This window comes from Oncorhynchus clarkii, chromosome 17, assembly GCF_045791955.1.
Source record: "Oncorhynchus clarkii lewisi isolate Uvic-CL-2024 chromosome 17, UVic_Ocla_1.0, whole genome shotgun sequence".
Classification (NCBI taxonomy): domain Eukaryota; kingdom Metazoa; phylum Chordata; class Actinopteri; order Salmoniformes; family Salmonidae; genus Oncorhynchus; species Oncorhynchus clarkii.
Genome location: NC_092163.1, coordinates 58,166,872 through 58,194,812, shown reverse-complemented (window position 1 = coordinate 58,194,812; position 27,941 = coordinate 58,166,872). Strand labels below are relative to the sequence as shown.

The 27,941-nt window shown below is 39.8% G+C and overlaps 2 protein-coding genes across 4 annotated transcripts; both read left to right on the top strand.

Moving 5' to 3' along the window:
* The first annotated feature begins 200 nt into the window (after window positions 1-200).
* Window positions 201-5,679, top strand: LOC139371175 (ubiquitin thioesterase OTU1). 2 transcript variants are annotated; one of them, XM_071111333.1, is made up of 4 exons: window positions 201-283; window positions 1,994-2,216; window positions 2,338-3,037; window positions 4,225-5,679. In XM_071111333.1, the coding sequence occupies exons 2-4, from the start codon at window positions 2,009-2,011 to the stop codon at window positions 4,277-4,279; spliced, it is 963 nt and encodes a 320-aa protein (XP_070967434.1). In that variant the 5' UTR covers window positions 201-283; window positions 1,994-2,008; the 3' UTR covers window positions 4,280-5,679. The 2 variants fall into 2 exon arrangements, with proteins under 2 accessions (XP_070967434.1, XP_070967435.1); XM_071111334.1 differs by lacking the exon at window positions 4,225-5,679 and having other exon boundaries at window positions 2,338-3,041.
* A 10,047-nt stretch (window positions 5,680-15,726) lies between these two features.
* LOC139369860 (specifically androgen-regulated gene protein-like) lies at window positions 15,727-20,424 on the top strand. 2 transcript variants are annotated; one of them, XM_071109140.1, is made up of 4 exons: window positions 15,727-15,808; window positions 17,838-18,004; window positions 18,200-18,395; window positions 18,474-20,424. In XM_071109140.1, exons 1-4 carry the CDS (start codon window positions 15,757-15,759, stop codon window positions 19,694-19,696), a joined length of 1,638 nt encoding a protein of 545 aa, XP_070965241.1. In that variant the 5' UTR covers window positions 15,727-15,756; the 3' UTR covers window positions 19,697-20,424. The 2 variants fall into 2 exon arrangements, with proteins under 2 accessions (XP_070965241.1, XP_070965243.1); XM_071109142.1 differs by lacking the exon at window positions 15,727-15,808 and having other exon boundaries at window positions 17,787-18,004.
* Window positions 20,425-27,941: the final 7,517 nt, after the last annotated feature.

Genomic DNA, 27,941 nt, shown 5'->3' with positions numbered 1-27,941 from the left:
ATAAAGTTAGCTCATGTAATTTCACTTCAATTGCATTATTAGGATATACACTATATGAGGCTTTAATGTCACAAAAGTTAACATTTAATTTTAAAAGAGACTGGATCCATCAATTGAGTGGATCTATCCCCTCTTCGAGCCAAAAGGAAACAAAGCTTGTGTATACGTCATGTGTGTGGCAACGACGTTACGAATAATAACACACTCACATTTGTGACGTTCTACACATCAGAGACTGTCGGTTGATATTTATTGTCCGAGGCAGGGGTACAATTTTCATCAGGTAAACAAATAAATAATGGTTCAATTATTAATTAAATAGGTCAATTACGTAGATAGTTATGTAAAGTGAGGCTGCAATCTCGTTAGTATAAAGTACCATAACAGTTTAGCCAGCTAACGTTAGCCCTTTGCTAGCAGAACACTTGGCAAGCTAGCTAACCTAGTTGTCAAACTAGCTAACACTCAACATCAATTAACGTTAATCAATCAGATTGCTCATTTGCTTGTGTTTTGCTTGACCGTTTCACTGAAACCAGCTCGTCTCGTATTGTAGATAGCAGAAGAGGAAAGTGACAACATGCTAAACGCTAGCACAGAAATGCTATGTTATTTGTTTTTAAACATTATTTAACTAGGCAAGTCATTTAAGAACAAATTATTATTTACAATGACTGCCTACTTGTAAAGTCCTCTCCCCCGGCGAAACCCTCCCCTAAACAGGTGTTGTGCCGAAAAGCTATTTCTTCTCTCATGATGTTAACATCTTTGTCCGTATTTGACACAGCAAACTGGGGAAAACAATTGGACATTTCAGTTGTTTTCCCCAACAAAATTGTTACACTTAAGATTCTAACACTTAAGATTTGAAGTATACAACAACACAGCTATAATATAATTTGACAGTTCTGTTTTGCCTTTTAGTCAGTATTCTTTCAGTAGGTTCATTGTACATTGCCTTGAAAGTGAGAGTATAAGTAAAGACCCCACAAGAAGTAACATCTTTTTGGCATGGGTGAGGAAGGGTACCACACGCCTATCTGGAGATATTACACCCCTTCTCAGGTGCGATCTGAACATATATGTTAATAAAAGTACAGCATTTTGAAACACTTTTTATTGATTACAATATAGAGATTAATAACAGAGGGGAATCTGAGAATGCAGGGATTCCAGCAGGATGTGAGTTGAAGTAGTCAAATCTGGAGCTGACAAGGCTCTGACTTAGCATCTTGGGGTCATCGCTGGATGGTGTGGCGGAAAAGCAGAACATTCAGGTTAGGGCTGGAATGTAAAGGAAGTGATCATCTCGGATTATCTAAAATCTGAGAATGGGCAGGCAGTCCCTCGGATGAAGAGCATCTCCGTCTTGCTCCGTCTTATTTCTAGACTAATACACTTGAAACAAATAGCCAAACCCGAAAACTGCAGACATTACTAGTGCCTCCCCTGCGATCAAACCACCATGAAAAATAAAGGGAAACGCAGCCTAACGTGATCAAGAATCTCAACTAGCAAGCAAGTCGCAGCAATGACGTGTGTGTGTGCACGTTCACGCGAGGGATGGGAGGGTTCTGGCAGGGAGGAGCTTTTCGGCACAACACCGGACGATGCTGGGCCAGTTGTGCGCTGTCCTATGGGACTCCCGATCACACGGACTGTTGTGATCCAGCCCGGGATCGAACCCGGGTCTGTAGTGACTCCCTAGCACTGCAATTCACCGCCACTCGGGAGGTGAAAAAGATCTTGGAGTTGCAGAACAAATAAATAGTTGCAGTCAGTTGTTTTGCTGGCACTGCTGTGATTGGCAGTTTAGCCCCATCGAAGTGTCATCAGCATGCTGACTTCAAACAAATTACTTTTCCATTAGAAATTAAAGTAATGTCTTGCTACAAGGTTCCTTGGCCTGAATAAACTAGCATTCACTTCTTAAGTTGTATGTAGCCTACACGCCTGTGATGTTCCTTTGTTGAATGGTGTTTTATTCCCACAGGTTAAGGACCCCAGGATGTTGCGTCTGCGTTGCAAAACCAAAAATGGGAGCCACATAATGCAGGGCCTGACCCATCAGTCCTGTGTGCAGGAGCTGAAGAGCAAGGTAGAGGAGCTGACTGGTATCCCCTGTGATGTACAGAAGATCATGGTTGGTTACCCTCCCTCTAGCTTGGACCTCCGAAACGGAGATGCTCACCTCAAGGACTACCCCATCAAATCAGGTAGGCTATGTTGTCTCTCTCTTCTCACTTGAATCAATCACTTGTGACTTTTACACAGCTGGATACACTTCACCATGCAGTGTCATGGCTGTATTTGATTAAGAAAATGACTGTGTTGCAGGAGACACTCTTATTGTTGAGGAGGAAGAGAAGAACAAGATGAAGACCCAGACAACCAATTCAGCTGTAACCAAGGGACCCCGCCTGGAGTCTCCCCCTGTGCTGGCCAGAAGGGTCGTTCCAGCAGACAACTCCTGTCTGTTCACCAGTGTCTCCTATGTGGTGGAGGGCGGGGTATACGACCCAGCGTGTGCCCCCGAGATGCGAGGCCTCATCGCCCAGATCGTGTCGAGTGACCCAACAGCTTACTCTGAGGCGGTTTTGGGAAAGACCAACGAGGAGTACTGCACCTGGATCCGACGTGACGACACCTGGGGCGGAGCTATAGAGGTGTCCATCCTGTCCAAATTCTACCAGTGTGAGATCTGTGTAGTGGACACGCAGACAGTGCGTGTGGATAGATTTGGTGAGGACGCTGGCTACCACAAACGTGTGCTGCTCATCTACGACGGCATCCACTACGACCCACTGCAGAAAGAAACGCCTAGTTCCGACACTCCGCCCCGGACCATCTTCTCCACCACAGATGACATCATCCTGGCCCAGGCCCTGGAGCTAGCGGATGAGGCGCGAAGGAAGCGGCAGTTTACGGACATCAACCGCTTTGCCTTGCGCTGCATGGTGTGTCAGACAGGCCTAGTAGGACAGAAGGAGGCCCGGGAACATGCCAAGGAGACGGGCCACACCAACTTTGGAGAGGTGTAAGTCAGAGCACTCTTCCTCCTCTCACCCCCCCCCCCCCCCCCCCTTACCTCACTACCACCACTCCCATGCCGTCACATCTGTGTCTGTACGATCCCCTACCTCACTTGGTCCAGCAAGATTCTGCAGAACCTGAGTTCTGTCTTACCCGTTCAGTATTACTACTACAGCTGTCAGCTCACAGGCTAATCTACTGTAAGGTTCTGATCTCATACAAAATATCCTCTACAATTGTTTTAGGGACATTTTTAAGCTCAGTTTTGAGTCTTCACACTAAACTCAAAACACAGTGGGTGATTGTTTGTTGAAGTCTTGTTGCTCAGTAATGTAGCATTTGTTCTCTTTGTTGACACTAATGGAGCAGAAAACTTTCTTAATACCAAAGTTGGAGATGCCTGGAAATGCCTTGCTTTTTCAGTTCTGACTTGTCGGCACAATCGGCATGGCATGGCTAGATAGTACTACAACAGAAATATTTTTCCAGGGCCATTGTGGCAAGATACATGTTTGATTTCACACATCAATGACAATATTAATTAAAATGTTTTTGTTTGTGCCTCACTAGTACTTGGAAAAACAGTGACAACTGTTGCAAAATATCAAATATAAACCCAGTCAGTCACTTGGTAGAGAAGCTGTTATTTTATTATTTTGCATTGGCAATGTATTTCATATTTGTAATAGCAGAGTTTAGCTAGATTCCTTAGGTCAATACAACCCTAAATTATTCAACAATGGTGCTGTGACAACTGTATAAGTTATTGTGTAAGCTATTACTGAATTAATTTAGTTATTTTCTGCATTGTGGGTTGTCAGGTGTTTGGATTGAAATATAGCTCTTGGTGTGGAACATTAACATTTCATGCAATTATTATCATGCCATGGCACTCTAGCATCAAAAGGCCATGGCATTACCCACAGTGGGATTGTTTTTTTATTATATTTATTTGTGTCTATTTGATATGGTGTAATTTGAATTCTGGTATTTTGTATTACAGAGAATCGATAAGCATGCTACATGCTTATTTTATTTACATTTTAATCTTGTAGTTATTAGACTGAATGATATAGATTGTAAGTCTATGTGATGAATCATTATATATTTGTAGTTCAGGTACTGTACACAATGTGCTTTGCTATTCAACATTCTCTTCATGATAGTGTTTTCTTTTTCATTTCCCATTAGCCTCTCACTCACATCCTGGAGGTCTTGTTGGACTAATGTGAGGACCACCAAGTGATGTCATAGTTGTAATGTTGATCTATAACCATGTTTCCATCCCGTTTTTATGCAAGATAAGTCATACCATATTTTCAAAAAACAGCTGTGATGGAAACAGGAATCTTCGGTACAGTTTTATTAATGCCGACAGATAATTTGTTTGTTCGACATGGTGGGATCTTTTTGTCTTTAAAATTAATTATGCGAAAAATGGTGGAAACGCCTTTATGCGCAGATATTGATAGAATAACCATCATATTGACATAAACTTGGAGTCACGCAATTATATGGTGTGTGTGGTTCTTCCGCTACGACTCTGGAAACCATGTAGTTTATTAGGCTGCAGATGAAATAAATGATGAACTTCACAGGCTGGTAAAAGTGCACAATGTTGAGCTTGATGCTCCTTTCCAATAAATAATCTGGTGACATGATGATTGATGCTTGACTGCAGTTTGACCAACAAATATTCTCGCCTTTATCCGTAATAATCATATCATATAGACTAGCCTATTCGCACTGTATCTGCAAGCTGTTGGCTAGAGCGCACTTGCCAAGACTAGATAGAGTAGGCACATCTTGCTATTTAGTTGAAAATGGAGTTGGAGTTGTAAATGTGATGCAAACACATTGAACTTTAGATTTTATTTGGAACATGAAAACTTTTGTGAAAGAAATACATTGTGTCCACTACGTCATCATGCACTGATTTTGATCCGCAACAAGTCAGTTTAGTGGAAAAAGCGCATATTTTCTTTATGCGTATTTTAGAATTTGCGATAAATATATATATATATATATATATATATACTGCTTAAAAAAATAAAGGGAACACTTAAACAACACAATGTAACTCCAAGTCAATCACACTTCTGTGAAATCAATCTGTCCACTTAGGAAGCAACACTGATTGACAATACATTTCACATGGAATAGACAACAGGTGGAAATTATAGGCAATGAGTTTTTTTTCTTCCCCCATCTAACTATTAATGCAGTCTAAAAGCTCTCGCACATCATTTCTCAAAACAAAATATTTATTTTAGCTTTTGTCAGCTGGTTGTAAACAGACTCCAAAGTGTATACAATTCAGAAAACTCTTTTGACTTGTTATTTATAGAAAATGGACAGCATGTATGAGCATTATGAAAGCTTGTCTTACAATGAAATACTCTGGATCAGGGCAGGCTTTGTGTGGAATATGTTTCCCTGTTCTTGCTTGGACTTTTCAAAGACTTGTGTGTAAGAGGTCTGGGGCATGGTTCTAGTGGGGGTTGATTTGACTCAAATAAGACTTCTCTCACAACATGGATGTTCAAGGAAACATTCAATGAATGTTGCACTCAAAGCACTACAGAGAAACTGGGTTTACTTGATTTTTCCAATGTTGTGTCACAATAAAATAAATCATTTAGGATATTATTTGAGTGAATGTGTTTTTGTATTCGGTTTAAGATTCTATTGTGCTTTAAGCCCTACATATTGATACTGTATTGTCAACCAATGAAAGATCTCTCAGCAATAGTATGGCTGCCATTCACTGTTACCCTACTGAAACGTAGGCTACTCTGTTCTAACAGTGTACAAGGGTCTCGCTGTTGGATTACACTTTAATTCTATGTTGTGAAGCATCTCTCTGATGAGGGAATGAAATGTGGAGCTCTATGACAGTAACCCTAGACACCATCAGTAAGGGGTTGATTAAGACTTAGGAAATGTACGCCTATCCTATGCACTTTTCAGTATTTTCACACTCAGAATAAATTTAATTCAACTCCTGAAAATCCTCCCACTTGCTGGCCAACAGATTTTCTCGTGTAGTTTTAATTCAATAGGGTTTCATTACATTTATCTTAAGCCATCCCTTTAAAGACAGTGTACCTTTTAGTTAGAATTTTGTAGACAGACATGTTCTTCTCCGTTTCTCCGTTTCAGCACCAATTGGTAGATTAAAAAATACTCTGCTCTTGTAAATTATTTAGGTTTAGGAAAGTATTTATGAATCATAATAACAATGGTTTGGAAAGCCTTTACACACATTCTGAAAATTGCCACATTCAGTTCTTCAACCAATGGTAATGTTAAAAGATTAGTGTACAGTTGAAGTCAGAAGTTTACATACACCTTAGCCAAATTTCAGAATTCTTGACATTTATTCAGAGTAAAAATTCCCTGCCTTAGGTCAGTTAGGATCACCACTTTATTTTAAGAATGTGAAAAGTCAGAATAATAGTAGAGAGTGATTTATTTCAGCTTTTGTTTCCTTCATCACATTCCCAGTGGGTCAGAAGTTTACATACACTCAATTAGTATTTGGTAGCATTGCCTTTAAATTGTTTAACTTGGGTCAAATGTTTCTGGTAGCCTTCCACAAGTTTCCCACAATAAGTTGGGTGAATTTTGGCCCATTCCTCCTGACAGAGCTGGTGTAACTGAGTCAGGTTTGTAGGCCTCCTTGCTCGCACACACTTTTTCAGTTCTGCCCACATATTCTCTATGGGATTGAGGTCAAGGCTTTGTGATGGCCACTCCAATACCTTGACTTTGTTGTCCTTAAGCCATTTTGCCACAAGTTTGACCCCAAGCATTCTTCCATTGTCCATTTGGAAGACCCATTTAAGATCAAGCTTTAACTTCCTGACTGATGTCTTGAGATGTTGCTTCAATATATCCACATAATGTTCCATCCTCATAATGCCATCTATTTTGTGAAGTGCACCAGTCCCTCCTGTAGCAAAGCACCCCCACAACATGATGCTGCCACCCCCGTGCTTCACGGTTGGGATGGTGTTCTTCGGCTTGCAAGCCTCCCCCTTTTTCCTCCAAACATAACCATATTCATTATTAGAGGTTGACCGATTATGATTTTTCAACACCGACACCGATTATTGGAGGACCAAATGAAGCCGATACCGATTAATCGTCTGATATATATATATATATATATATATATATATACAGTGCCTTGCGAAAGTATTCGGCCCCCTTGAACTTTGCGACCTTTTGCCACATTTCAGGCTTCAAACATAAATATATAAAACTGTATTTTTTTGTGAAGAATCAACAACAAGTGGGACACAATCATGAAGTGGAACGACATTTATTGGATATTTCAAACTTTTTTAACAAATCAAAAACTGAAAGATTGGGCGTGCAAAATTATTCAGCCCCTTTACTTTCAGTGCAGCAAACTCTCTCCAGAAGTTCAGTGAGGATCTCTGAATGTTCCAATGTTGACCTAAATGACTAATGATGATAAATACAATCCACCTGTGTGTAATCAAGTCTCCGTATAAATGCACCTGCACTGTGATAGTCTCAGAGGTCCGTTAAAAGCGCAGAGAGCATCATGAAGAACAAGGAACACACCAGGCAGGTCCGAGATACTGTTGTGAAGAAGTTTAAAGCCGGATTTGGATACAAAAAGATTTCCCAAGCTTTAAACATCCCAAGGAGCACTGTGCAAGCGATAATATTGAAATGGAAGGAGTATCAGACCACTGCAAATCTACCAAGACCTGGCCGTCCCTCTAAACTTTCAGCTCATACAAGGAGAAGACTGATCAGAGATGCAGCCAAGAGGCCCAAGATCACTCTGGATGAACTGCAGAGATCTACAGCTGAGGTGGGAGACTCTTGTCCATAGGACAACAATCAGTCGTATATTGCACAAATCTGGCCTTTATGGAAGAGTGGCAAGAAGAAAGCCATTCTTAAAGATATCCATAAAAAGTGTTGTTTAAAGTTTGCCACAAGCCACCTGGGAGACACACCAAACATGTGGAAGAAGGTGCTCTGGTCAGATGAAACCCAAAATTGAACTTTTTGGCAACAATGCAAAACGTTATGTTTGGCGTAAAAGCAACACAGCTCATCACCCTGAACACACCATACCCACTGTCAAACATGGTGGTGGCAGCATCATGGTTTGGGCCTGCTTTTCTTCAGCAGGGACAGGGAAGATGGTTAAAATTGATGGAAAATGGATGGAGCCAAATACAGGACCATTCTGGAAGAAAACCTGATGGAGTCTGCAAAAGACCTGAGACTGGGACGGAGATTTGTCTTCCAATAAGACAATGATCCAAAACATAAAGCAAAATCTACAATGGAATGGTTCAAAAATAAACATATCCAGGTGTTAGAATGGCCAAGTCAAAGTCCAGACCTGAATCCAATCGAGAATCTGTGGAAAGAACTGAAAACTGCTGTTCACAAATGCTCTCCATCCAACCTCACTGAGCTTGAGCTGTTTTGCAAGGAGGAATGGGAAAAAATGTCAGTCTCTCGATGTGCAAAACTGATAGAGACATACCCCAAGCGACTTACAGCTGTAATCGCAGCAAAAGGTGGCGCTACAAAGTATTAACTTAAGGGGGCTGAATAATTTTGCACGCCCAATTTTTCAGTTTTTTATTGTTAAAAAAGTTTGAAATATCCAATAAATGTCGTTCCACTTCATGATTGTGTCCCACTTGTTGTTGATTCTTCACAAAAAAATACAGTTTTATATCTTTATGTTTGAAGCCTGAAATGTGGCAAAAGGTCGCAAAGTTCAAGGGGGCCAAATACTTTCGCAAGGCACTGTATATATATATATATACTGCTCAAAAAAATAAAGGGAACACTTAAAAAACACAATGTAACTCCAAGTCAATCACACTTCTGTGAAATCAAACTGTCCACTTAGGAAGCAACACTGATTGACAATACATTTCACATGCTGTTGTGCAAATGGAATAGACAACAGGTGGAAATTATAGGCAATTAGCAAGACACCCCCAATAAAGGAGTGGTTCTGCAGGTGGTGACCACAGACCACTTCTCAGGTCCAATGCTTCCTGGCTGATGTTTTGGTCACTTTTGAATGCTGGCGGTGCTTTCACTCTAGTGGTAGCATGAGACGGAGTCTACAACCCACACAAGTGGCTCAGGTAGTGCAGCTCATCCAGGATGGCACATCAATGCGAGCTGTGGCAAGAAGGTTTGCTGTGTCTGTCAGCGTAGTGTCCAGAGCATGGAGGCGCTACCAGGAGACAGGCCAGTACATCAGAAGACGTGGAGGAGGCCGTAGGAGGGCAACAACCCAGCAGCAGGACCGCTACCTCCGCCTTTGTGCAAGCAGGAGCAGGAGGAACACTGCCAGAGCCCTGCAAAATGACCTCCAGCAGGCCACAAATGTGCATGTGTCTGCTCAAACGGTCAGAAACAGACTCCATGAGGGTGGTATGAGGGCCCGACGTCCACAGGTGGGGGTTGTGCTTACAGCCCAACACCGTGCAGGACGTTTGGCATTTGCCAGAGAACACCAAGATTGGCAAATTCACCACTGGCGCCCTGTGCTCTTCACAGATGAAAGCAGGTTCACACTGAGCACATGTGACAGACGTGACAGAGTCTGGAAACGCCGTGGAGAACGTTCCGCTGCCTGCAACATCCTCCAGCATGACCGGTTTGGCGGTGGGTCAGTCATAGTGTGGGGTGGCATTTCTTTGGGGGGGCTGCACAGCCCTCCATGTGCTCGCCAGAGGTAGCCTGACTGCCATTAGGTACCGAGATGAGATCCTCAGACCCCTTGTGAGACCATATGCTGGTGCGGTTGGCCCTGGGTTCCTCCTAATGCATGACAATGCTAGACCTCATGTGGCTGGAGTGTGTCAGCAGTTCCTGCAAGAGGAAGGCATTGATGCTATGGACTGGCCTGCCCGTTCCACAGACCTGAATCCAATTGAGCACATCTGGGACATCATGTCTCGCTCCATCCATCAACGCCACGTTGCACCACAGACTGTCCAGGAGTTGGCGGATGCTTTAGTCCAGGTCTGGGAAGAGATCCCTCAGGAGACCATCCGCTACCTCATCAGGAGCATGCCCATGCATTGTAGGGAGGTCATACAGGTACTTGGAGGCCACACACACTACTGAGCCTCATTTTGACTTGTTTTAAGGACATCACATCAAAGTTGGATCAGCCTGTAGTGTGGTTTTCCACTTTAATTTTGAATGTGACTCCAAATCCAGACCTCCATGGGTTGATAAATTTGATTTCCATTGATAATTTTTGTGTGATTTTGTTGTCAGCACATTCAACTATGTAAAGAAAAAAGTATTTAATAAGAATATTTCATTCATTCAGATCTAGGATGTGTTATTTTAGTGTTCCCTTTATTTTTTGGAGCAGTGTATATACACACACACATCTGTAATAATGACAATTACAACAATACTGAATGAACACTTATTTTAACTTAATTTAATACATAAATAAAATCTATTTAATCTCAAATAAATAATGAAACATGTTCAATATGGTTTAAATAATGCAAATACACAGTGTTGGAGAATAAAGTAAAAGTGCAATATGTGCCATGTAAAAAAAGCTAACGTTTAAGTTCCTTGCACAGAACATGAGAACATATGAAAGCTGGTGGTTCCTTTTAACACGAGTCTTCAATATTTAAGGTTAAGAAGTTTTAGATTCTAGTTATTATAGGACTCTTTCTCTCTATACCATTTGTATTTCATATACCTTTGACTATTGGATGTTCTTATAGGCACTATAGTATTGCCAGTCTAATCTCAGGAGTTGATAGGCTTGAAGTCATAAACAGCGCTGTGCTTCAAGCATTGCGAAGAGCTGCTGGCAAACGCAGGAAAGTGCTGTTTCAATGAATGAGCCTGCTGCTGCCTACCACCGCTCAGTCAGACTGCTCTGTCAAATCATATAATTAATTATAATAAACACACAGAAATACGAGCCTTAGGTCATTAATATGGTCAAATCTGTAAACTATAATTTAGAAAACAAAATGTTTTTTCTTTCAGTGAAATACAGAACCTTTCTATATTTTATCAAACGGGTGGCATCCATATGTCTAAATATTGCTGTTACATTGCACAACCTTCAATATTGGAAACACTTATCTCCCTCACTAGCTTTAAGCACCAACTGTCAGAGCAGCTCACAGATTACTGCACCTGTACATAGCCCACCTATAATTTAGCCCAAACAACTACCTCTTTCCCTACTGTATTTATTTTATTTATTTATTTATTTTGCTCTTTTGCACCCCGTTATTTTTATTTCTACTTTGCACATTCTTCCACTGCAAATCTACCATTCCAGGGTTTTACTTGCTATATTGTATTTACTTTGCCACCATGGACTTTTTTTTGCCTTTACCTCCCTTATCTCACCTCATTTGCTCACATCGTTTATAGACTTGTTTCTACTGTATTATTGACTGTATGTTTGTTTTACTCCATGTGTAACTCTGTGTTGTTGTATGCGTCAAACTGCTTTGCTTTATCTTGGCCAGGTCGCAATTGTAAATGAGAACTTGTTCTCAACTTGCCTACCTGGTTAAATAAAGGTGAAAAAAATATATATATATATGTTATGTCATAATTATGGCAAATTAATTACGGTCTTTGTTAGGAAGAAATGGTCTTCACACAGTTTGCAACGAGCCAGGCAGCCCAAACTGCCCTGACTCTGCTTGCACAGAACGCAAGAGAAGTGACACAATTTCCCTAGTTAATATTGACTGCTAAGATGAATTTCTTTTAACTAAATATGCAGGTTTAAAAAATATATACTTCTGTGTATTGATTTTAAGAAAGGCATTGACGTTTATGGTTAGATACATTGGTGCAACAACAGTGCTTTTTTCGCAAATGTGCTTGTTAAATCACCACCCGTTTGGCGAAGTAGGCTGTGATTCGATGATAAATTAACAGGCACCGCAATGATTATTTGCCACGCAGGACAAGCTAGTTAAACTAGTAATATCATCAACCATGTGTAGTTAACTAGTGATTATGTTAAGATTGATTGTTTTTTAAAAGATAAGTTTAATGCTAGCAAGCAACTTACCTTGGATCCTTGCTGTACTTGCGTAACAGGTGGTCAGCCTGCCACGTAGTCTCCTCGCGGAGTGCAATCTAATCGGCGTCCAAAAATGCTGATTACCGATTGTTATGAAAACTCGAAATCGGCCCTAATTAATCGGCCATGCCGATTAATCGGTTGACCTGGAGCAGTGGCTTCTTCCTTGCTGAGCGGCCTTTCAGGTTATGTCGATATAGGACTAGTTTTACTGTGGATTTGGATACTTTTGTACCCGTTTCCTCCAGCATCTTCACAAGGTCTTGCTGTTGTTCTGGGATTGATTTGCAAACCAACCTGCTTCAAGTGGGAAAAGCATCTACCTTATTTTTCAGATAGAAATTACATTATTCTCCATGCACTGTAATTTACAACTTGATGAGAGATAAGAGCTAGGTAAATGAGTAATCCGTTTTGGAAAATGGAATTGTAAATATAAATGACATTTATTTTAGATCTATTTTACCTCTATTTTACAAATGTGAAACCAGTCATATGGCAGCAAACTGGAGCATATCAACATATCAATTTTCCCACGGTAAAGTTTATGAAATGCTGTGCCATTATGCAGAATTTAAATTGTACAGCTTTTTAACTTGCAGGGATGGGCATTCGAATGTCTTAATTATAGGCTACCCCGGATTTCTTTTTCTATAATTTTAAATATTAACCACTATCCATATCGACCATCAGTAGGCCTGATAAATCTTGTTAGGGATAGCCCCCTTTTTTTCAATTTTCACCTAAAATGACATACACAAATCTAACTGCCTGTAGATCAGGCCCTGAAGCAAGGATATGCATATTTGTGGTACCATTTGAAAGGAAACACTTTGAAGTTGGTGGAAATGTGAATTGAATGTAGGAGAGTATAACACAATACATCTGGTAGAAGAAAATACAAAGAAAAAAACAACTGTTGTTTTGTATTTTTTTCTACCATCATCTTTGAAATGCACCAGAAAGGTCCCAAATCTATCCATCACTCTGGTTGTGAATTCCAATGATGTCCACAAGAAGGCAGTAGTGTATGTGCAAAGTTTCAGACTGATAACTTGAAATATGAGCAAGCTACATGACATTTAGTGTGAAATCAACAGGTCTCCTTCACGATTTGCCCAAATCGTCAAATCTGTGTATTTGGACTTTGATTTAGCTCTTCCAGTATTAGTAGCCAAGTTCAACATTTGAAAAACACCCAGTTTTCATAACTTCATAACTCTCTATTATTCTTGCAATTTTTGTCCAAAAGGAAAAGGCTTGCTGTTGCGACAGATACGGGGTATACTTCCGCATACTCCCGTAAAGCCCAGCTCATTTGCTATCAAGTTAGCTTTGTTTGACCCCGATTGGTGCTTATTTGTTAAAGTCAATCAAGTGAAGAACGCCCGTGTCATCGGCGCGCCATGAAGGTGTTGACTACACACACACACACACACACACACACACACACACACACACACACACACACACACACACACACACACACACACACACACACACACACACACACACACACACACACACACACACACACACACAATAATGACAATTACAACAATACTGAATGAACACTTGTTTTAACTTAATATAATACATAAATAAAATCTATTTAGTCTCAAATAAATAATGAAACATGTTCAATTTGGTTTAAATAATGCAAAAACACAGTGTTGGCGAAGAAAGTAAAAGTGCAATATGTGCCATGTAAAAAAGCTAACGTTTAAGTTTCTTGCTCAGAACATGAGGACATATGAAAGCTGGTGGTTCCTTTTAACATGAGTCTTCAATATTCCCAGTTAAGAAGTTTTAGGTTGTAGTTTTTATAGGAATTCTAGGACTATTTCTCTACCATTTGTATTTCATATACCTTTAAATATTGGATGTTCTTATAGGCACTATAGTATTGCCAGCCTAATCTCAGGAGTTGATAGGCTTGAAGTCATAAATAGTGCTGTTACATTTGGGATGGTGTTCTTCGGCTTGCAAGCGTCCCCCTTTTTCCTCCAAACATAACCATATTCATTGTTAGAGGTCTACCGATTATGATTTTTCAACACGATACCGATTATTGGAGGACCAAAAAAAAGCCGATACCGATTAATCATCTGATTTATATATATTTATATATAAATATTTATATATATATATATATATGTGTATATGTATATATATGTATATATTTACATATTTATACATATAGTTAAAGCTTGGTCGCAAATGGGTCTTCCAAATGGACAATGACCCCAAGCATTCTTCCAAACTTGTGGCAAAATGGCTTAAGGACAACAAAGTCAAGGTATTGGAGTGGCCATCACAAAGTCTTGACCTCAATCCCATAGAAAATGTGTGGGCAGAACTGAAAAAGTGTTTGCGAGCAAGGAGGCCTACAAACCTGACTCAGTTACACCAGCTCTGTCCGGAGGAGTGGGCCAAAATTCACCCAACTTATTGTGAGAAATTTGTGGAAGGCTACCAGAAACATTTCTCTCATCAAGTTGTAAATTACAGTGCATGGAGAATAATGTCATTTATATCGGAAAAATAAGGTAGATGCTTTTCCCACTTGAAACAGGTTTGTTTGCTATACCTTATTCATGGTTTCCTCGTTCATAAAGGTGGTGGAATTATTATGGAATTAAGTCAAGGTCAGAATATAGCTTACCTGTAGACAAACCTCTGCCACTCCTTCATTTATTCGATTTCGGCCCCAAACTAATAGCGGGTAAATAGCATGCTTTTTTCATGCTTAAGTTCAAGGTCAGAATATGCATAGAGAGTCAAGTGGAAAAAAAGGGAATTATGTTCCATTTACGCACACTTAACTCAGGACGAAATTCCCCCCTAACTGAATACAGTAATGCTGCTTAGATTTGTTTTCCTTATGATAAACCCTGTACAATGCAGATGGGATTGATTTCAAACTCACGTTGGTGAGCCAGTGAATATTTAATTGGAAGTATTTTAGGATGTCAGCAAAAAGGCTATGACAGGGCAATGCTATTGCAGTATATATATATATATACTGTATTTTTTTTTTTTATCTTGTACAATTTACTTTGTAGATTCACTTTAATAATTTGTCATGGGTAATATTTTATCTTGGTTGATAGTTTGCTGAATAGCCTTAACAGTCCATAATTATTCACTGACCAAAGCCAGTTATAATGAATCCCAATCCTACAAACATGATTAAATCAATTTAATCATTGCCAACTGGATTAGACATGTTATTTTAAGGAACCTTCAATCTCCAACAATAGGATTGGAAACCTGTGCATGACAACAGTGACACACTACATTCAGGGCCATTCCCACACAGGTATTCTGAGAATATAAAACGCTAGTGGTAGGCATTTTTGTAGATACTATAACAAAATTGCTTACTGATTCAAGGATCAAGGTTAACACCACTAAAACATGTAGTTAACCTACTACTACATAGATGTGTAGCTTGAATGAAGCGTCAACAGCTTAGGTGTACTGTGCTATGATTGGTTAAGAATGTGTAGCACATGGTTTATTATCACCTGTAGTAGCAAGGTGCTGAACAGAAGTGGAGACGGTACAGGCAGGCAACAGGTGGACGGACAAGCCCTGCGCAATTGATGGAATGTGGGGTTATTAGCACAAATCCTGTAAAATTGCAACAAATTACAGGTAAGCTTAATTATAGTACAATAGAGAATAGCTACTTGTATATTTTTATATGATAAAATAATGATTCTGAATGATTCTTGAAATTAAAACAAATGTATAGCCTACATAGATTTAGCTGTAAACTATCTGCATGGCTACTGTATATTGCCTAGATTGTATGGCAACTATTGATAATACAGATCAATTGACCTTCCTGAATAAGACACAAGACCAGCACGGCATACATTTACTCACTAGTTGCCTCTGTACAAACATACTGAGTCCAATGGGAGTGTCAAGATCAGAAAAAGACATTGACCATGGTGTTAAATATCTGCTTGCAAATTTTAATCTGCTTTATGACAACAAAGTGTTAATCCCCTTATTATGTTATTGCCCCCAGTGCATGTGTATGTTTGAGCAAATCATGCAAGAATGTTTACAATATAGTTTGTCCTGAATTGATGGAGAATGACACGTTTGTTTTTCCATTGTGTGTCAGGTGACTCACCATCACAGACACATATGGGTTGTATTCCATATGAGCCCTTCGAGCAGTTGACAGGACCGTTCTTCTCGCTAATAAGTATATGCACTTCTATGTCAGATGTGGTGAGTTGAAGTAATGATTAACTAGATGATATGAGATCTATTATTCTGAGGAAATTAGCATGTTGTCACAGCACCTGCGTGATATAGCTAATCTCTGTAAATACTGCACCACAACGGATAATACTGTGTGGTGATAACCTGCATCTATTTTCCCTTCTTTCACCCATAGAGCAGGCTCATCATACACATTGGCATGATAGGGGCATGAGGGTTAAAGTCTTTTGAGTGTCTTGGTTAAACCTCTGAAATATGTAACACAAAACACAATGGAGGTTATTCATTTCATATCTTTTGCATATCTCATATCTGGTGAAACATCTATAGGGAACATTGGAATGTGTTATACAGTAGGAGACTGATAACCATGGATAAGACATTTTATTACTTTTCTATCCAGTATCGACTGTATTGTTCACTTTTGTCACACTTGTGTTGTGAATCAGAGTAGATGAGGCTGTGTGCTCTACAGTGTCTGCTTGAGGTGCCACTGCCTTGCTATTTGCATTAGATCAGTCCCGATTCGCACAGGTTAAAAGACAATAAACATTATCACGAACATTGTTACATTCAAAATCACATTTCAAGAGCAGATAGAGATTTGGATAGACATTTTACATAAATGCCTGTGGATAGAGAACTTAACTTCCACAGGGAAATTGCCTGGTATGGAGTAACAAATCCTGAGCAGTGAACAGAACGGCTATTGTCTCTCTACTGACCTACTTAGGCGCACCACTCAGGTGTTGAAACCACTCCAGCGGCATTTCTTCTAAAACACCCCTCAATCAGGGAGTACTTTATTATGATATCAGACTCTCAGACTATTTAATTAGAGGTTCATATCTCACATCTGTTTGTTTGTTGTGCATTCACACATAATATGGAAAATGGTGTGAAAGACATTGTTCAACAATTACCTACATCATTCTACATTTTCAAAGGCCTAATTTAACAAACAAGCTACTTTATCTATCCCAACAGGTATATGGTTAAGTAGTATGCAGCGTTAAGGAGGGGTATCATTTGTATTGCCTTTCATTCTTGCTGAAATTGATCCTTCGGAAGGAGATTAGAGTAGTGTGTGCTGTAATCTGAGTCACATGTGACCAGGAGAGTAGTTAGCTAAGATATCTCACAGAAATAGATTTAGCCAGGATACCCTGTTATTCTCCACTAGCTCTGCAACCCATTCATCCGTTTTGTGTGAATCACTCACATGGTTATGTAAGGAGATCTGACTGTGATATAAAAAGGTTTAGAAAGGTGTGTGTGTGAGAGAGAGTTTGATAGGGAGACAATAGATTATGTGAAACGGATTATAATAATGGATTAGCTAAGTTTTATTTGTGGATAATTAGATAAGAACATGTGAAAAAGAAATGTGTGGTATTATCAAAGTACCAAAGTGTAATTAATGTTTTGTATATATTTTTAACAGAGAGAGAGAAAGGTTTTCTACTACCAACTTCTATTACGACCTTGGACTCCTTCATCCTTACAATGCCTAAGAGTGACACATGGCCGGGTGGTGTCGCCATAGAGACAATGACTGGCATGGACAGTGCAGGCAGCTGTGACAGTGTTGTCAGCATGAACTCTGGATTTGTAAGTACATTTGTTATCCTCACATTTCTCAAGTTGTATTCCTGAACCCGCAAAATATATTTTGCTAAATACATTTTATGACAAATGACTGCATCTCACATAGAACTAAACAGCTCAGAATGAACTGAATTGACAATACCTTAAGCGTGTTGTGAGGTTTTAAGTGTTTTTAAATTGGTCTTGTGTGTCTTGCAGAGTGACGATAGCTTTGAGCACCTGTCTGCTGAGGAGAGGGCATGTATCATGTTCTTGGAAGAGACCATAGAGTCCCTAGAGACTGAGGAGGACAGTGGACTATCCAATGATGAGCCTGACCGCCTGCCCACCCCTGGCAATGTGGCCACCAAGATGGCCCACCTCTCTGCCTCCATGGGCCAAAACAAACTCAACAGTGAGTGACCTGCCCAGGAGGGAATTAGATCCTCTTGAATATCGAAAGCATCTAATGAGAATTTTGTTTCTCTTTCAGATGTATCAAAATATCCCAGAGAGCAGAACGGTTACCTGGTTCCTACTCCATTCATCCTGGCCAACAGCACCTCCTGCATCCTGCCAAAGGCTAGGCCAGGCATACCCCAAGATAAGGAGAACTCTCTCTCAAAGCCCCAGGTCACTGCCTTGGACAACATGCTATGTCAGGGCAACCACCCTTGTTTACCCCCTGAGGTCAATGTTGTTGTGATTCCCCCTCCATCAAAGCTCAAAGACTACCCTGGTCAGAGACCACCTCCTTCACCCAGAGGTCCTCTGTCCTATGAAGCCCTAGTGCAGCTGAGGAAGAGTGCCTCCATGAAGAGAACTCCTCAAAGTCCCACAGCTGAGACCAGAGACTGGAACAGGCAGCCCTCTGCGTCAGACATTCCCATTCACCCGCATCATGGAAGCACACCCAGAGGCTGCTCAGTCACCCCAGCCCAGGTGATACTCCCCCGGGAGCCCAGCAATCACAAGGCCAGTCCTCCAGTTGTGTTCCCAAAACCCCCCAAAATTCCTTCCCACATTGCTGTGAATACCCAAAGGGATACTGCTAACCCCACTACGGACTCCAGTGCCCCTTCCTTGGGCTCATTGCCCAGGGACAGGCGTTTGTCGGACCCACAGAAGGTGAGAAATGATGCCTTACAAAAGCTGGGGCTCCTGAGAGACAATAATGAGTCCCAACCTGAGCCTGTTACGCCACTGTGCACCTCCAAATCTCACTCCTCCTTGGAACTAACTTCAGCCCGTGTGGGAGTCAAAGCTCCACCTCATGGTAACCCAACAAGAAGCCAGCCCTCAACTACCTCCCAGGGACCCAGAGAATCTAACAGCAGGCCAGTAAAAAGTAGCAGCAGCTTCCTCCATCGCTCTAGTGAGGAGCAGCCCACCGCCCCCCTCTCACACCCGTCCAAACCCAGTGGGGTCAAAGCTGCCACCCTGGAGCGCTCAGGGGTGGGGCTTGGGAGCTACATGGCCGACCATGGGATACATCCCGATCCCCGCTCCGCCACCCTTGGCAGCCAGAGGGAGGGTGGACGTTGCACCCCATCTGCTCTCAACAAAGCCTCAGAACAGGTGAAAACAACCCCCGCTGCTCAGCCAGTGTCCCCCCACAAGACTCTGCACTGCCCAGGCTTCAGTGTGATGATGATGCCCAGCATGGGAGAAGACAGACGAGAGGCACTTAGGAAGCTGGGGCTGCTGAAAGACTAGGCCCGGAGAGAAGGCAGCCAAAATATCTGCCCAGTGGATAAACAGATATACAGAGGGTATCAAATGAAACAGACTTCCACCACCTTAGGGAGGGAAGCAGAAAAAAGTGGGGATTGAACCGATTTCTGTGAATATTTTGAGCATTGTCAATGCTGGTTTTTCAGGAAAGACTGGCTTCTTTCTTCCATTTCTCTCTTTAAGAGAGTACTGCAGTTTAATTTACTCAGTAGTGCTGGGCAATTATCTGTAATTTCATTTAAATTATTTGAATTCCATTTTGTTCCGTTTTATTCTTCTTCTGTCAGCTCAATATAAACATTGCACAGTTTCTCTAGCGATAAAGCAGATCAAGCCTGAATTGTGTGAAGCCTGAACTGAACTGTGTTGGGAGTTGTAGTTTCCAACAGGCCAATATTCTACATAGTTAAGTGCAGAAAACATGGTAATTAACTACAATGATGATAATCCATTGCGCCTACTTGTCCGTCTGTGTGTTTCTTTTATGCCTGTTACGTTGCGTTAGTGTGTGGCAGACACAGAGGTCAAGAGAAGAGACAGAAGAATGCTTGATCAGAAGGGATAGAGAGTAGTTGCTTCACGAGTTACATCTACCTAGAAATATTTGATCTAAGTATGCCTTATTTACTTTGAAGAACTACTAAAATAGTGATTAAGTCAGACAGCATAGGCAGCAGCTCTATATGAACCGAACCGACCTCAAAAAGCACTAATTTACTGTTACTACAATTTAATTTTCATGTCAGTTGTTTAACAACTTTATATTTTTACATTTTTTTTCTATGATTTTGTTGTCACTGAATCAGTCACTGAACACTCTTTTAAAGAAAATCAGAGAAATGTCTATCATAATTATTTACCCCCTTACATTTAGTTGCTTTACAAAGTGGGATTTAAAGGGATTTATTGTGATTTTTTTGTCATTGATCTACAGAAAATACTCTATAACATCAAAGTGAAAATACATTTCTACAAATGTTTACAAATAAACAAAAATACATAACTAAAATGTATTGGTTATATAAGTATTCAACCCATATGTTATGGAAAGCCTAAGTAATAATTAAACCACAAAAACCAGAGAGGTTTTCCAATCCCTTGCAAAGAGGGGCACCAATTGGTAGATGGGTAAAAAAAAAAGCAGACACTGAATATTCCTTTAAGCATGGTAAAGTTATTAATTAGGCTTTGGATGGTGTATCAATACACTAAGTCACTACAAAGATACAGGCGCCTTCCTAACTGAGTTGCCAGAGAGGAAGGAAACTGCTCAGGGACTTCATCATGCCAATGGGGATTTTAAAACCGTTACAGAGGATAATGGCTGTGATAGGAGAAAACTGAGGCCGGATTAACATTATTGTAGTTACTCCACAATACTAACCTAAATGACAGAGTGAAAAGAAGAAAGCCTGTACAGAAAAATGTGTCAAAGGAATTCACTTTTTGTTCTGAATACAAACCGCTATGTGTGGGGCAAATCCAACACATCTCTGAGTGCCACTCTCCATATTTTCAAACATGGTGGTGGCTGCATCATGATATGGGTATGCTCGTAATTGGCAGGGATGGGAGTTTTTCAGGATAAAAAGAAACGGAGCGGAGCTAAGCATTGGTAAAATCATAAAGGAAAACCTGGTTTAGTCTCCTTTCCACCAGAGACAATTTCCCCTTTCAGCAGGACAATAACCGAAAACAAAAGGCAAAATATACACTGGAATTGCTTACCAAGACTACATTGAATGTTCCTGAGTACAGTTTTGACTTAAATTGTCTTGAAAATCTATGGCAAGACTTGAAAATGGCTGTCTAGCAATGATCAACAACAAACTTGAGCTTGAAGAATTTTGAAAAGAATAATGGCATAATATGGCATAATCCAATTGTGCACAGCACTAAGGGGCCGATTCGGACCCAAGTTAAGCGCGCGTAAATGGAACCCGCTATTCATTTGGTGGAGATCTAATAAATGAAGGTGTGGCAGATTTGTGTCTACAGATATGGCGTATTTTGATCTTGACTTAATTCCCTAATAATTCCACCACATTTACACACAGGAAACCTGTGGTCTAGCAAACCGACCAGTTCCAACTGGAAAAAGCATCTACTTAATTTTTTCCGATAGAAATAATACTATTTTCCATACAATGTAATTTACAACTTGTTAAGAGATATTGATAAGATATAGGTAAATGAGTAATCTGTTTGGCTAAGGGAATTGTAAATATAAATTACACTTGTTTTAGATCTATTTTACCTTATAATCGCTGGAGACAAATGTGAAACCAGTTATATGGCAGCAAACAGGAGCGTATCAACATACCCACAGTAAAGTTTATGAATTGTTGTGCCATTATGCAAAATGTAAATTGTAAGGGCTTTTAACTTGCAGGAATGGGCACTCTCGAATGTGTTAATTATAGGCTACCCAGACTTTCTCTGTTTCCTATTTCTAGCATTTTAATAGCCATTATCAGTATTGATTGTCAGTAGGCATAATAACCACACATATTCAGCTGTCAATTTCCTGTTAGTTCCCTTCAGGTGGTAAAGCCTACGTTATCATTCCATTTAATTACATTGTTTAGTTTACCTTCATTGCTTCCTCTGTAAACGTCGTCATGGCCGTGTGGTTGTTGCTGAAGATCATTAGTGACAATTGATGATACTGTATATAAAAAGAAATGTAAGCTAATTAAATCATTATGGAGCAGCGCGTAGACCAAGCTGTAACGGTTTGAACCTGACACATGGTGCAATACTTGGCTGTGTCGTCACACAGTTCCATGGTTTGTGTTCCATGGTTTGTGCAGGCAATAGACGAGGGTATAGCCTACTATTGTGCACTATTCTCCCTATTATAATTCTACTGTATATACAGTAATCTTTCAACATTGTCATGGATTGAGGAACTGAATGTGACAATTTTCAGAATGAACCACCATTTTCTTTCTTTTGTGCGTAAAGGCTCTCCAAACCTGTTTTTTATGATTCTAAAGTATTTTCCTTAACCTAAATAATCTGAGTATTTTTTTATCTACCAATTGGTGCTGAAACAAAGAAGAATATGCATATATATATATATATATATGACTTTCATTCATTGATACCTAATATTCTGAAGCCGTTCTCTCGATATATTCTAGTGAGTCTCTCAACAAAATTCAAACTTAAAGGTACACTGTCTTTAAAGGGATGGCTTAAGGAACTGAAAACCCTATTGAATGAAAACTCCACGAGAAAATCTGTTGGCCAGCAAGTGGAAGGATTTTCAGGGGTTGAATGACATTTATTCAGAGCGCACAAGGCAGCCATACCTGCAGAGCGCATTAAGCAACTTAATAAGGTATGTCTGAACACCAAATACTGAGAAGTGCATAAGAAATGCGTCAGTGGGAACGTCAAATTCCTAAGTCTGAATCGGCCCCTATCAGACTTACCCAAGAAGTATACCCAAACGTGTTCTATAAAGAAGACTCACAGCAGTAATCACTGCCAAAGGTGTTTCTAAGATCCCACTGGGCAAAACAGTTTGACCCCATAAAAAATCTATGTGATAACATTGAATCAACGTGGAAAACGAATTGGATTTGCAGAAAGTAATCAATGCAAGGACATTTTATATATATATATATATATATATATATATATATATATATATATATATATATATTTATTTATTCATTTGGAATTCACAAAGTTGACAACTCCACCAACTCCACAACTCCACCAAATGTAAATCAAAACTGACGTCTGTGCCCAGTGGGATGTATTGTCCTGGGGGGGGGGGGGGGGGTGAATACTTATTTAATGAAGATATATTTTTTTTACATTTTAATTCATAATAAAAAATGTAAATGGAATTTTTATTTCACTTTGACATTATTTTGTGTAAATCGTTGAAGAAAAAAAATTACAATTAAATACATTGTAATCCCACTTTGTAACACAATAAAATATGAGGAAATCCAAGGGGGGAATACTTATGATAGGCACTTTAACAGGTGTATCATATTTGTGTCATAATTGCTGTTTAACAGACTGCATTCGTGGTTGAGATGTGAACGTATTTGATCATACACTTAAACATGTTGGACTTTTTTGTGTCAGATGACCATTTCCTTTCCATTTTTTTCCTGACTGATCTTCCCGTTGTTAAATTACAGCCATTTGTTTTTCCTCCAACCCTCACAACCCAATCAAAGAATAGGTTTTGTACAAAAAGACAAATAATTATTTATACAGGTACTTTCCACCAGCTTTACCTTTCTCTGCCTCAGTGCACCCTCCTCTCATCTTACAGACTAGTCATACTACTCATTTTACACATGCCACTTTCACAATGAGAAAGCCAACTCAGCTGTCTGTGTGTTATCGGATTATCTTGGACTGCACCTCTATGTGAACCTGTCCTACTGAACAGACCAGTGCTTTATTTTCTGTGGTGTTCATTCCTAATGTCCAAACAGCTCTTTCATTTCATTAAACAGTTTCAGCGAGAGGTCAGTATCTTATATACCCTCTACCTGGAAATGTGGTCACAACATCACTGTTGCTATGGTTCCACTTCAGTGTTATCTCTTAGTGAGGTATTATTGTAGTGGAGCCGTATCCATGTCTGAGTGGAGTACTTTGCATATGATGGTGTCACCTCTCTCAACTGAAACGCCTGCCACCGGTCAAGTCATATTGAAAAATGGATGGAAAAATCGATCCATTACGCAAGTGGGAAACACAAGACAGAGAAAGAAAAAATAAATGATTTGATTAATCGATCTTCAGACTAAATGGTCACCCCCCAAGTGATGTTCCATTGTGATGGCAATTTACAGTATGTGGTTAGGGATATTAAAGGGATAGTTCACCCAAATTAGAAAACCCTGTAAACAGTCTATGGACAAGGTATGACAGCAATCCATGCTTTGGTTGTGTTTAACTGGTTTCAAATGCTAACTTTTTTGCATTTATGGCACAAATCCAATGCAAGTCAATGGTACCTATATTAGTATTTTCATGTTTCATATCCAAATCATCTTAAAGTATCTAAAAATGTATTGTGTAACTCAGTTAAGTTAGTTAAAGATGTCGACATGAAGCGTGGAAAGGCTAAGTGTCTTCAGAAAGTACTCACACCCCTTTACTTTCCACATATTGTTGTGCTACAGCCTGAATTTATAATGATACAATTTCGATTTTGGGTCTCTGGCCTTTAGACAATGCCCCATATTTTTTTTAAGTGGAATATTTTTACAAATTTATAAAAAAGTAAAAGCTGAAATGTCTTCAATATGTATTCATCCCCTTTGTTATGGCAAACATAGATCAGTTCAGGAGTAAACATTTGCTTAACAAGTTACATAAGTTGCATGGACTCACTCTGTGCAATAATAGTGTTTAACATGATTTTTGAATGACTACCTCATCTCTGCACCCCACGCATACAATTATTTTTTTAAAGTCCATCAGTATAACAGTGAATTTCAACCAATTTCAACCACAAAGACGAGGGAGGTTTTTCAATGCCGAGCAAATAAGGGCACCTATTTGGGGTTTAAATATTTTTTTTTTTTTAAATTAAAGGCAGACATTGAATATCCCTTTGAGTATGGTGAAGTTATTAATTACACTTTGGGTGGAGTATCAATACACACAGTCACTACAAAGAAACAGGTGTCCTTCCTAACTCAGTTGCCCGAGAGGAAAGAAACCGGTCAGGGACTTAACGATAAGGCCAGAATTTTATGAACCTTTATTTAACTAGGCAAGTCAGTCAAGAACAAATTCATATTTAAAATGATGGCCTACCCCGGCAAAACCTGGACAACAATGGGCCGCCCTATGGGACTCCCAATCACGGCCAGTTGTGATAGAGCCTGGAATCAAACCAGGGTCTGCAGTGATGCCGCTAGCGCTGAGATGCAGTGCCTTAGACTGCTGCGCCACTCAGGAGCAGCAGGGACTTTAAAACAGTTACAGAGTTTAATGGCTGTGATAGGAGAAAACAAAGGATGGCTCAACAACATTGTACTTACTCCACAATACTAACCTAAATGACAGAGTGAAAAGATGAAGCCTGTACAGAATATAAATATTCCAGAACATGCATCCTGTTTGCAATAAGGCACTAAAGTAAAACTGCAAAAACATCTCAACGTCAACAGTGAAGATCCGACTCTGGGATGCTGGCCCTCTAGGAAGAGTTCCTCTGTCCAGTGTCTGTTCTTTTGCCCATCTTAATCTTTTCTTTTTATTGGCCAGTCTGAGAAATTGCTTTTTCTTTGCAACTCTGCCTAGAAGGCCAGCATCCCGGAGTCGCCTCTTCACTGTTGACGTTGAGAATGGTGTTTTGCGGGTACTATTTATTGAAGCTGCCAGTTGAGGACTTGAGGCATCTGTTTCTCAAACTAGACACTAATGTATTGTCCTCTTGCTCAGTTGCCCCCCGGGGTCTCCCACTCCTCTTTCTATTCTGGTTAAAGCCAGTTTGTGCTGTTCTGTGAAGGGAGTAGTACACAGTGTTGTAAGAGATTTTCAGTTTCCTGGCAATTTCTCATGGATTACCTTCATTTCTCAGAACAAGAATAGACTGACGAGTTTTAGAAGAAAGTTCTTGTTTCTGGACTTTTTGAGCCTGTAATCGAACTCACAAATGCTGATGCTCCAGATACTCAACTAGTCTAAAGAAGGCCAGTTTTATTGCTTATTTTATCAGGACAGCAGTTTTCAGCTGTGCTAACATAATTGCAATAGGGTTTTCTAATGACCAATTAGCCTTTTAAAATTATAAACTTGGATTAGCTAACACAACCTGCCATTGGAACACAGGAGTGATGGTTGCTGATAATGGGCCTCTGTACACCTATGTAGATATTCCATTTTAAAAAGTCAACTGTTTCCAGCTACAATAGTCATTTACAACATTAACGTCTACACTGTAATTCTGATCAATTTGATGTTATTTTAATGGATAATATAGTGATTTTCTTTAAAAAACAAGGACATTTCTAAGCGAGCCCAAACTTTTGAACGGTAGTGTAAATCGGCTTGAAAATCTATGACAAGACTTGAAAATGGATGTCTAGCAGTGATCAACAACCAACTTGACAGAGCTTGAAGAATTTTTAAAGAATAATGTGCAAATAAATATTGTACAATCCAGGTGTGCAAAGTGCTTAGAGAATTACCCAGAAAGACTCACAGCTGTAAATTGTTGCCAAAGGTGATTCTAACATTCACACTCAGAAGTGTGAATACTTATGTAAATGAGATATTTTTGTGTTTATTTTCAATAAATTAGCAAAAATGTCTAAAAACATGTTTTCACTGTCATTATAGTGTATTGTGGGTAGATGATAAAGAGAAAAATGAATATTTAATACATTTTGCAGCCAATCTGTAACAAAATGTGGAGTAAGTCAAGGAGTATGAATACTTCCGAAGGTACTGTAGTTGCCATTGACTCACATTGGATTTGCGCCATAAATGCTCACAAGTTAACATTTGAAACAGTAGACAATTTAAACAACCAAAGCATGGATTAATGTCATACCTTGTCCATAGACTGCTTACAGGGTAAGGAAAACAATGTCATTTGGGGTTAACTAACCCTTTCAACTTAAATTTTCAGAAAAGGTCAATTAAATTTTACTGCCAAATAAACCCGGCTCAGATTATTACAACCAGGGAACAATCAATTCAGGTTGTCTGTGTCACTCAGCTCCCTGGAGGTCACAAGGTTGCTCCACACTCGTCTTGTTTCCAGACAACACGTCATTGACACGTCTTTTTAGAGGACAGGAAACCGGAGGCTACCCTCCACCGTCATACATGGCTTGTTAACACTGCTGCTATGACAACACCACCCTGGCCCCAGTGCATTTGTGGAGTCATCCAGATTGTGTGACACTGAAACTGGTCTGACATGTTTGCCTCTCAGATCTTATTTCTTAGCCCTGATGCTGAAAGACTGAAGATGACCTTCCTGTTAGTGATGCTCAAAAAAAAATATTTTGCACAACCAGACATGTATTCTGGGAAGTGAAGTAGTACGAGACATGAAATGAACAAGATACACAGTAAGCTACAGAAAGAATATTGTATTAACAATTACAGTTTATGAGCAGCAAAAACCACAACAGTGATAAATATTATATTCAAGGTTGGATAAACCATTGTATCACAGAATTAAGAGTCACTGCAAGCACTATGGTGTGGCATTATCTTCGCT